This window comes from Solanum pennellii, chromosome 4 (genome assembly GCF_001406875.1).
Source record: "Solanum pennellii chromosome 4, SPENNV200".
Taxonomy (NCBI): Eukaryota; Viridiplantae; Streptophyta; class Magnoliopsida; order Solanales; family Solanaceae; genus Solanum; species Solanum pennellii.
The window spans coordinates 20,466,303-20,478,440 of NC_028640.1; the positions used below are offsets into that span (position 1 = coordinate 20,466,303).

Below are 12,138 nucleotides of genomic sequence, written 5' to 3' on the forward strand. Positions count from 1 at the left end.
AGGATCTACCTCAATACCCTTACTCGAAAAATATAACCAAGGAAATCTATGGACCTTAACCAAAATTTACACTTGTTAAACATTGCAAAAATTTGTTAGTTCGTAAGAAATTTTCAGCACGATCCTTAAATAATCAAATAATCATTCTCATTCCTTAAGTAAATCAAAATATCATCAATATACACGATCACATACATGTTAACGTGTTCTCTAAACACCCTATTCATCAATTCTATAAACGTCGACAGAGAATTAGTCAGCCCAAATAAGATTACTAAAAACTCATAGTGGCCATACCACATTTGAAAAGATGTTTTCGATATGTCATCATCTTTCACCCTCTACTGGTGATAACCCGATCAGAGATCAATCTTAGAGAAATAATTTGATGCTTAAAGTTGGTCAAGAAAATCATATATCCTTGGAAGAGAATACTTATTATTAATGGTAACATTTTTAACTATCGATAATTGATACACATGCGAAGAGAATTATCATACTTCCTAAAAATCAAAACTGGATCACCCATGCAGAGATACTCAGTCGAATGAAACCCTTATCGAACAAACCTTTCAATTGTTATTTCAACTCCTTAAATTCTTCTGGAGCTATACGGTAAGGAGAAATAAAGATAGGTTGTGTATCTGGGAGAGGGTATATACCAAAGTCTATTTCTCGCTCGGGAGAAATACCGGGTAGATCATCTGGGAATACTTCACGAAACTCACTTACAATGGGGACCGACTCGAGAGAAGGAGTTTCAGAATATACATCCCTCAACCTAACTAGATGGTAATGCAACCCTTAGAAATCATCTTTCTAGATTTACGATAAGAAACAAACTTACCCTTAAGCAATGAATTCCCCCCTTTCACTCTAGATTGGCTCATTCGAGAACTGAAACTTGACTAAACGGTTCTATAATCAATATAAGCGTAACATGAGTGCATCAAATCCATACCAAATATAACATGAAAATCAACATATCAAGCTCTACCAAGTCAACAAGAGTAACTCTATTAAGCAAGGAAACAGGACTTTCTGTAGACCCTCTTAGCCACAATAGAATAACTAACAGGAGTAGAGACCAAAACAAAGTTCTAATAACATATACGGAAGAATATTAAACCTTATAGCCACATATAGCATCACAAAAGACAATGTAGCACCAGAATCAACTAAAGCATAAACATCAAGTTGGAAAACTTCAAACATACTGTTAACCACACTGGAGAACCCTCTTGTTTACCATGAGTCTGAAGTGCATAGAAGAGGATTTGCTTATGAGCATTGGAAACCTAACCACTAGAGTAGCTTGATTTCCCTATCTTCCTTTAGCCAAAATCATCAAGCAATCTCTCATTTTGTGACAATTTTTACCATGACCGAAACAACCATCCTTTCGGCTAGGAACTTACCCTCTTGTTTCATTCCTTGCTTTATTCAAGTAGACCTAGCCAATTAAGATCAACTAATATTAACTCCTCAAGGCTTAAGGTTAGAAACCCTATCTTTGTTAAACTTAAGAGGAGAATTGGAGGAATTTTGACCGGAAAACCTTTGTCAGAATCTAGGACAACCATGTCCATCGGACGTTGCATGTGAACATTTTCTATCTCCTAACTTAGCCCTCTTTACCTCTGTAGATTTTTCCTTAACTTTATCCTCCTCAATTTGTTGTGCATGTAACATTATACGGGAGAAGTCCATGTCAATAATGAGCATGGCGACTCGGAACTCTTTAACCACCATTTTTTGATAAACTCAAAACAAACGTACTCATTCTAGACCTTGAATACACAACCATTGTTGGATCATACTTAGACAATTTTATAATCTTTATACCATCTTTCCTCGCACTTATAATACCTTTTCGAAGCTTTATGAACTCAATCACCTTGGCTTCCCTCATCTCAAGGGGGAAAGAACCTATCAAGAAAAACATCCTTAAACTTTTACCAATCAAGAGGACCTGCATCTTCCAATCGCCCTTTTATCCATTGGTTATAAAATATTTGAGCCACACCTTTTAGTTGATAATAGGACAACTCCGCCTTTTCCACCGGCGTAACTCCTATGATCATCAAAACCTTATAGACCTCATCAATAAACTCTCGATGATCTTCCTTAACCTTGGTACCATGAAATTGTGGATGATTCATCACTGTTAAATCCCTCACTCTTGAATCTATCGTACCCATATTTGGGTCGTTATGGCTTGAGCCAACACTTGAAAAGCAGACCTAAACACTACATTAGACACTTTCTTGGCCAAATGACCAACAAAAACATGAGTTTCTTGTTCCATATTATTTTCACATTTCTTCTAGCATAAGCTCTTGGGGTAGTCGTATCCTGAATAACAGAGGATACTGATTAGGAGAGAGACCTTACAGAGTTAAACTCTATCGCATGACTTAATACTAATGAAGGAAGTGAAGTTTCCTAATCATTTTGTAGCTTCTCATTCATAAATATGGTGCGCGTCAAACTTGTGAATAAGAATATAATAGATGTGTCTTATGAGACATTCTAGGACCATTCTGTACCTTGTGCTCTGGTTACCAAGTTTGTCACAACCTAGGGGTACCCCAAAAATGTAACATGGCATATAGAACCCGGAAGGACTCATACAAGCCACTTGTCTCTCCTAACATAAGAAATAGTATAATAAGAGTAAAACAGTAGTCCAAGTCTTAAAAAAATTATAGAAGAAAAGCAGAAGTCTAATGCACTTGTCTCATCATAGCCATCTAATACAATAGAATGAAATTTATCCTAGCCCATACATCATGTCCAACATATAAATACATGAAAGAAACTAAAACAATGAAAGTTCATCCTTGAAGAATGATGACTCACCAAAGGTTAGAAATATTTCAAGTCAACCTCTACCAACAAAACTGATGACCCTGACTGTCGGGCCCTACATTTGGGGAAACGTAGGCAAGAGTATGCGTTAGCACAAAGGAAATGTAGGCAAGATTATGCGTTAGCAAAAAATAATGTATCAAGTATCATAGGCATGCATAAAATAGTTAAATCATGCTAAAAGGAACATTTCATTTCATGACATACAATTGACCAAGCTAAAACATGATATAAAAGAATAAGAAAACATAAGTCATAAAATCATGGTCAATGGAATCTTACTTCGTCTTTAAAATCTTTGAACTCATATTTCATACTTCTTGAAGTTACCTTAGTTCATTATTAAAGAGGGGAATTAGCCTTCACTAACATAGAGACCATATGAGCTATAATATGATCTCAGTGTCTCTCATAGCGAAACGGGTTGTCCTACTTGCTAATGTAAGTACCATGAACTTCTAGATTAAGTGGATCCACTAGCTAATAAACCTATGGGGTATAGTTTAGGGATAAGCGGATTGCTACTAGTAACCCGACTTCTACTAATGGGAGAGCTTTTATATCATGAGATTGCTTCTAAAACATGACCTCTACTAACGGGAGAACATCTATCTCATCATCAATATCCTCTCAGTCCTAAGTATAAATCCCACGGGATATTCATTTCTTACTTGACCTCATTATCATGGAAAGGTGTCATTGAACAACCAATACAAGCTAGTTTCATTATCATGGGTTATCTATGAATTCAATCATAAATACATGTAAAACTTGCAATACATCTTTATTTCATAATTTTTTTTCCTTGTAGATTAGAATAACACATCATATGATTCATAAATTGAATACATGAAATTATATGGGCTCATGGGGAAATCATCATAAAATCATCACATTTCAACAACACATCCATAAGAAGAAACCCGTGATAATAGAAGAAAACCCGTGATAATAGAAGAAACCCCTAACTCAATTAGGGAATTCTAATTTTTTGAGATAGCAGGATTTGAAACCTCCATGAATGGAAGGATATCATGGATGAAAAATATCATTCCTTGAATCCAAATGCTAGCCTTCACTAGAGAAATCAAGACCTTGACTTGAAACCCTAGGTTGAATCTTCTTCATCTTCAAGTTTCTAGAGAGAAAAATATACTTGGGAGGAAATTTGATTTTCTTTTGTGAATTTAGAAGAATGAAGTGAATGGGCAAATTTGGGGATTGTAAATAGTTATATAGGGGTCATAATGAAGGGAAAAACAATGTAGTAAAAGAACTAATTAATTAGGAAACGACTCAACTTCCCTTAAATATAATTGCCAGTTGACCACCAACGGACCCTAGTCAACGAACCATGGTCTAACCTATGGTCCATGCTAGTGGACCGTCATTGGTCATCGGAACTACTTTTGGGGCCAGTGAACCATGGACTGTGGTATGGCATATGGTCCGTAGGCAAGGCCATGATTCTGAGCCTCTGCAACATTGGAAATGGGGCAATCCACACATCACACTATGGTATGTGGTTCTACCCACAGGCCATGGTTGGCCTTCATGGATGACACCTGCAACTTTTCAAAATTTGTTTCAATTTACCTTTTAGGATTTGGGGTGTTACAAAGTTGATTGTAAATTAACAACCAAAAGATATTAGTATATATCAGAAATGGTATGTACTATGATATATTACCAATAAAATAAAATAATTTGCAAACTTTCTATGTAAATTAGAATAGTAATAAACCTAACTAAAGACTTGATTATAGTATTAAAAAAGGATTGTACGATTAAGCTCTATAAACATACTAGCCATAAACATCTCAAATTTAGGCTTGATCCCTAAAACTCTCTATTTACATATTCTTGGGATCTGATTTCCATCCTTGATAGCAATATCATGATTGACTTCTGATGTACATTCACAAATTCATGCATTTAGTCTGTATGCTATGTCACTTAATCGATACATATGTTCAGTAGTTGTGAATTCTCACCTCAATTTTTCATCGACTTGAAGAACTACACTTATACTTGTGAAAATTGTTCATAATTAACTCCATCAACCATTTCGAAATCATCTATCGATATGAGTTGTATTACCATGTTGGGAAAATATAAATGTATGAATAAAGTATAAATGATGATTTGAACGACATGTTCATTCTTATACATAGGATTAAGCCCACTATAATATGATGTCGATATAGTATCAATATAGAGACAGAGTATATTATATGATTATGTTCCATCCTATATGATACGGATATGGATTAATATACCGACATAGTGTCACTAATGAATAATCCATAGTAGTGATATTGATGTCATGCTAACATCATGTGCAAAATAATAAGAAAAATTGGGGTAAGCCAGTAAAGAGTTTGTGTTGCTGGTCCATTAAGCCTAAGTAGATTGAATTGGGTCTATTTTTGGTAAACGATTTCCCAATTGAATCCATTTTGTGTAGTTTTCCCTTGCTTTTAGTATAGTAGTTTGTGATATAGAATGTTTTAATAAAGAAAAAATTAACATTGAAGAACATTTTAATATTGGGAAAGTTACGTAATTACACGACTTAAAATAAGATAGGATGTGTCTGGTATGAAAAATGTTTTCCATGAAAATTGTTTCCTAGAAAATGTTTTCTTCGAAAATAAGTTGATTTATTTTCTAATGTTTGATTGGTGTGTGAAAACTATTTTTTAGGGTTTGATTGATGAATGAAAATACATTTCTCAGAAAATATCTTTTAATTTTAGCTAAAGAATAGAACATATTTTTTAGAAAAATAGTTTTTGAATCGAAAAAAAATCTCAATACCTGAACCAAGACCCACCCCGACATCTAAACTAGAACACGACCTTGATGATCAATTGTGAATCCGACCTGGATATCTAGCCTAGGTAGGGGTTGGAGTAGGGTAAAAAAACAAAATGTTTAAAATTTAAAATATTTTTAAGAACAAAATTTTAATTTGTTTTTCAGCGTTGGTGGGGTTGGGGTGATGATGGTAGGGGGCTGGTAAGAGGGTTGAGGTAGGGGGTTGGTACGATGATCAAGGTATGGGTCAAGTTAAACAACTAAAATTTGAAAATTTGAAATATTTTCAGAAAAAAAACTTGAGAAAAAAATTGGTGGGAGTGGTCAGGGGTTGGGAGGCATAAAAATCTGAAACTTTTAAAATTCGACGTAATTTTAAAAATAAATTTTGAAAATTTTAATTTTTTTGGTTTGGTGAGAGTGGGGTATGGGGGCTGGATTGGAAAAGTCATTAATAAAAAATCTGAGGAAAATAAGTTGATTCGAAAAATATTTTTCAAAATTATTTAAGTCAACCAAACATGAGAAAATTGGAAACCAAACACATCCATAATCTCTAACAATCTCCACCATTTGAATTAATTACAAAAATCATTTTTTCCTTCTTCTTCTTCTTAACATTTAGATGTATTACTCCACTTCTATCAAATACATTATAACTTTATTTGGATACAACGTATCTGGTACAAGTATTTTTATTGATAGATAACCCCAATTATTTCAAACCTAAATTAATTAGTATGAATTATGTTTATAGTTATTTATCTGATACATAACTTATGCATCGTTTGGCATGTACTGGGCAAAGGAGCAGTATATCTGCAATTCTGAAAAATCCAAAATAATTGTAATTTGAAAAGTTTTAAAATAGAATTTAATGAACATCCAAGTTATTGAGATTTTTTTACTTTACACTGATATTTTCCCATAAATGTATATTGAAATGTTATTGGTTCATCAAATAATTGACGCTCAATACTTTTGTGTACAACATTTTCCAGTTGTTTATAACCCATTATTTTTATTAGAGGTCAAAAAGGACAGATACAAGTGGCCTTAATACACCAATAAGAATATTGTTTCTCCTAATTGCATGTATTCCTGGAAAAGGACCAAAACCAGGAATACATTCCCCTCTTTCATCCCAAAGCTTCATGACTCTCTGTTGAACTTTGCATTTTATATGTGTATATCAAGGTTTGAATCAACAGTTCAATTCAAAAGATTCTTAAAATTATTTTAAATACAAAATTGTTGAATTTTTAATTCAAATCTACATATTCATTCATAATTTTGTTGTTCATTTTAAAGATTTTGTTACAGAAGATTGGCGAGGATGCCGGAAATAGAATTTGGTATGCACACGGTGAGATCTCATGGGGCTAAGGTGGCCAAAAATCACAAATGTGACTGGTTGATTTTACTTGTGCTTGTGGCAATGGATGGATTTTTAAACTACATTCACCCTTTCAATCGTTATACTAACACAAAAATGTTGGAAGATCTCAAATTTCCTTTCAAAGAACACGACACCATCCCAATGTGGGCCGTTCCTGTATGTATTTACTTCCGAATTTTACTTATATATATGTCAATAGTTTTTTCATAACGTAACCTATTATAGAGAGTTCCTTGTCGTATTTTTCATTTTAATCTCTAACGAATTTGTTCTGGCTTCTTAGAGCTGATGTGATAGCATATATAAAAGAATGCTATACATCCAACAGTATGTAGAAGTTAAACTTCACTACTTTTATGTGGGGGCGGATCTAGAGGGGTGGGAGGGTGTTTGCTTGAACCCCCTTGGTAAAAAAATTAAATTGTATATAGGATAGATTATATAGGTAATTAAATTAAATTGTATATAGGGTAGATTATCTAGGTAAAAATTTTTAATTGTGAATTCCCTGAACAAAGTGCAATAGGTTCGTTCGGCGAATCATGAAATTTAAAATGCGCCCTGATATTCAAAAGTTTGATTATTAGTAGAGGCGTATTCAGGATTTCGATTAGATTGGTGCACAATTACGAAAAAATGTATTTTAAATATAAATCTGATCAATTTGACTTTTAGGTTCTTAATATGAACCATAAAATTTTAAAAATTATAGGTTCAAAATATATAGTACTACTAGTTTTAAATTTTAATATACTCATTTGATTTAATTATATAAAAAATTTATAGTGATAATTTTTTTAGGAATTTTTAATGTAACACACTTGAAAATTTTGAAAGACTAAAGGGAAAAAATAAAAGCAAAATTAATTGAAACGTCAAAAATGTAACTAATAACCACTTGGAGAGATGTTATTAAAAAAGACAAGTGCATCCAATCATCATTGTATTATTATATGATACTTTAAACATAAGTTCACATATCTATATTAAAATATTTTTTAAAAAAATATAACACTACTATACATCATCTAGAGAGGGAAGCACAGGTTCACGTGAACCCAAGGCAGCCCTCAAGATACGCCTATGATTCTTAGGAATTTGCATTATTTTTCGAACATCCTGAGTGAAAAAATCCTGAACCTGATACTGCTTTTTGAATACCCTTTATTACATTCTTTTTTGTTGTAGTAGAAATGAGTATTCATTTTTTGAGGTTTTACCCCATCCTTATTTTGATCATTTTCCCACGATAACAGATATTTGCAGTAATTCTACCATGCACAGTATTTCTCATTTACTATCACTACAGGAGGGATGTATATGATTTGCATCATGCCATATTGGGTGAGTTTTATTAGAAGTTTATTTAGGAAAAAATTATTTTCAAATTTTTGGGTTTTAATTGTAGTTGATACTAAGATATTGATGAATTTTTTTCTTGTAAATATAGGTATCCTGTATTCTGTTCTAGTGACTGCAGTGATCACTGATAGCATTAAAGATGCTGTTGGTCGTCCACGCCCAAATTTCTTCTACAGGTGCTTCCCCGATGGAATCGAGGTGTGTCTCCTTCTTATGGCTTGAGGTTTTGATATTCTTTCATGTACTCCAAAATATGATTCAAGTCAAGAGGTCTGTGCTAGGCGCAAAAATTGAACTTTTAGTGTTTATGGCAATGGGGGTAATTGAAAATACACGGCCTAGAGTTCATGAGATTGTACTGGCTCGCTTTCATCATAGTTGACTGTTTTCTCTATGTGTTGTCTGAGAACATATAAAAATTGTTCATTTTTCTTCTTTTATACTCCGTGTGTGTTATTCTGAGTATGCCATAACATAACAGTCAACTCAAAAAGTTTGACATCAACTCTAATATAAATTTTGCATAAAGATACCTCCTTGAATTCATATGCAGGCCTTTCTACCTAATGGGGATGTTAATTGTCATGGAGACCCTAAAGTTGTGAAAGAAGGATATAAAAGCTTCCCCAGTGGACATACCTCATGTTAGTAGTGTTCGTTTATTCTTTAGTTTCTTTGTGCTTGTTTGTTTTATTCTTGTTTATAAGTTTACACTTGTCAAAATATAGGGTCATTTGCTGGCCTTGCTTTCCTCTCATGGTACTTGTGTGGAAAAATGAAGGCTTTTGACAGACGAGGCCATGCTGCAAAACTCTGTATTGTTCTGCTTCCTTTACTCTTTGCTGCATTAGTCGGAATTTCTCGGATTGATGACTATTGGCATCACTGGACAGATGTATTCACTGGATCCATTATAGGTTGGTTCAATGTTACTCTCCAGTGCTAGAATTGATTCACTACTTTGATAAGTTTTCAAACTAGCATTTCTTGTAGCTGGCCTTCAAATGAACTAATAATAGTGTGAAGAAACTTTACACTGTCAATGCCTACGCCTTTTAATTATCAAATTCTGACTATGCTAATAAGAGAAATAGTGAACCTAAACATCTCATTATTTTTTTCGTGCAGGAAGCGTGGTCGCCTCTTTATGCTACCTGCTTTTCTTTCCATTCCCTCATGATATAAATGGTACAGTCTCAAGTCTTAGTTCAATGGCAACAAATTACAACGATTCTATATTTTCTAAATCTTGCTCAATTTTCCATGATAACAGGGTGGGCACCTCATGCATCTATCAAAATGAGAGAAAATATTGAATTGCACTCAACATCAGTAAGAATTGACACAGTGTAATGCAACGAGAGTACAAGAGGCACACTCATTATCCAGGCTTGAACAGTAATGCAAGATGTTGATGGCGATCTAAGGAGATACTGAATTCAGATCTGCATAGCCTCGTCGAAAGAGCAAATACATCATCTATATTTTTGTACTCTTCTTTTAGTTTAGTCTGGCTGATGTTGGCTCAGTCTGAAGTCATATCTATATACGAAAAGAGTTGTACAATATGGAGGGAACAATGTTTATTACCTCCTCATTTTCTATGGGGAGAAAGAAAAGGCTCAAACTCTTACAAAACATAGTCTTGTTGTACATTTGTATCTACATCTAAATATGATGAAAGAGATTGCTCCTATTGTTGAGTTCAAAAGAATTAGGGCTTTATGTTAAAGCTTACTTTTGCAAATAATGTTTGAAATATATTAAAGAGATAATACACAAGTAACCCCTCAACATATGTCCGAAATCTCAGAGACACACTTATACTATACTAAGGACCTATTACCTCTCTGAACTTATTTTATTAATAATTTTTTACTCCTTTTCGGCCTACGTGGCACTATCTTGTGGGTACAACGCTGGTTGACTTTTTTTTCAAACTAGTGCCACCTAGGCCGAAAAGGGGTAAAAAATTATTAATAAAATAAGTTCAGGGAGGTAATAGGAACTTAATATAGTATAAGTGTCTCTGGAATTTCGGGCATATGTTGAGGGGGTACTTGTGTATTTTCCCTAAATTAAATGACAGAACTTATACTAAATTATAATACTATTATATAATTTGGTCAATGGTCTATATATGAAAAAGTAATATAAAGAAAATATTGAAACTCCTAAGAGAAAATCCCCCCTAAACAAATCTCTTAAATAACTACATAGTGAATGTTAATGTGTTCTTTTGGTATGAGAAAAGGGTTGTTTAAAACTGCTCATTAAAAAAGGAATAGCAAATAACAAAAGCAATATGATAATGCTAATATGGTATGAAAACAAAGATAAAACCTTACTATCTAGCTACAAGATCTCTAAAGATAAAGCAGCTTCTTGACCATGCAAAGGGCATGAACTATCTGTTGGCATCTCTTAGGCAATTTGAAAAAGCTGAAAATTATGTGGTGGAAGAATTTGTTTATTTTTATAACAACTTTAAAAAATATATAGTATGGTGATCAACGCACATCTTTGACAACTTTTTATAGGTTATGCTTATACCATTTCCTCAAAAGTTAGTTGGGTTAAAATAGGCTAAAAAGAGGGTCAAAATTTAATCCGTCCATTTCACATTTAGTTTTAGTTGATTTATTTATTATAATATTCTAATACATGATAAAGTTATAATTTTATTGTATAATGAGAGCAAAATATAAGAATGTAAAGTACGGAAGGAAGACAAATAATATAGAAAATAGAATGTAAAATGTATTGTTTCAATTTTCTTGAAGTGTGTCATTCATAAGGGTGAAGAATATTTCTTTTTGGGAAAATGCACAAGTACCCTTCAACCTATGTCCGAAATCTCAGAGACACACTTATACTATACTAAGGTCCTACTATCCCTTTAACTTATTTTATAAGTAATTTTCTACCCCTTTTTGGCCTACGTGGCACTAATTTTTGAAAAAAAAAAGTCAACCAGCCTTGGGCCCACAAGATAGTGCCACGTAGGCCGAAAAGGGATAGAAAATTATTAATAAAATAAGTTCAGGGGGGTAATAGGACCTTAGTATAGTATAAGTGTGTCTCTGAAATTTCGAAAAAATGTTGAGGGGGTACTTGTGCATTATCCCTTCCTTTTATGATGTATAGTTAATCCATTTAGAACCTTTAAAAAATGTGTTAGTACAATATTTAAGAAACAAATTAAAATAGATACATGTATGTTATAGAGTTAATTGAATAGAATATACACAATTAAACGAATTCATAACATTTTCCCCACGATGATTATAGATAATTTGTCTCATTAAAATCTTTCTAAGAAAAATACAATTGGAAAAAGTCTAGTGAAGAAAAAAAGTATCCATTTCTTGTAATACGGCTTGAGTGTTGCCTCATTTAAAACCTTATCATGAAAATCCAATAGGACAAAATCTTGATTAAGGAAAAAAAAAGTACATTGTGTATTTTACTCCTCGTGATGAAATTTTTTTTTGATATGTTGGAGACGACACATTTGTTTGTTATATCTTAGCTTCACAAATGTTGATATTGACAATGTCTTACTGAATAAATCTGGAAAATTATCACTGGAATGATTTTGTTGAACAACTATCTCACCATTTTGTTCAAAATCATGTGTAAAAAGAACTTATGTTATATATGTTTTGTTTGGTCTCCTTTGATAT

The 12,138-nt window shown here is 33.0% G+C and overlaps 1 protein-coding gene across 3 annotated transcripts; it reads left to right on the forward strand.

Moving 5' to 3' along the window:
• Window positions 1–6,771: 6,771 nt before the first annotated feature.
• On the forward strand, window positions 6,772–10,166 carry LOC107017253 (lipid phosphate phosphatase 2-like). Of its 3 annotated transcripts, none has more exons than XM_027916286.1 (8): window positions 6,772–6,888; window positions 7,018–7,246; window positions 8,347–8,434; window positions 8,541–8,650; window positions 9,006–9,096; window positions 9,181–9,369; window positions 9,581–9,640; window positions 9,726–10,166. In XM_027916286.1, exons 1-8 carry the CDS (start codon window positions 6,785–6,787, stop codon window positions 9,803–9,805), a joined length of 951 nt encoding a protein of 316 aa, XP_027772087.1. In that variant the 5' UTR covers window positions 6,772–6,784; the 3' UTR covers window positions 9,806–10,166. The 3 variants fall into 3 exon arrangements, with proteins under 3 accessions (XP_027772087.1, XP_015073003.2, XP_015073004.2); XM_015217517.2 differs by having other exon boundaries at window positions 6,773–6,888; window positions 7,003–7,246; XM_015217518.2 differs by having other exon boundaries at window positions 6,773–6,888; window positions 7,015–7,246.
• The last annotated feature ends 1,972 nt before the right edge of the window (window positions 10,167–12,138 follow it).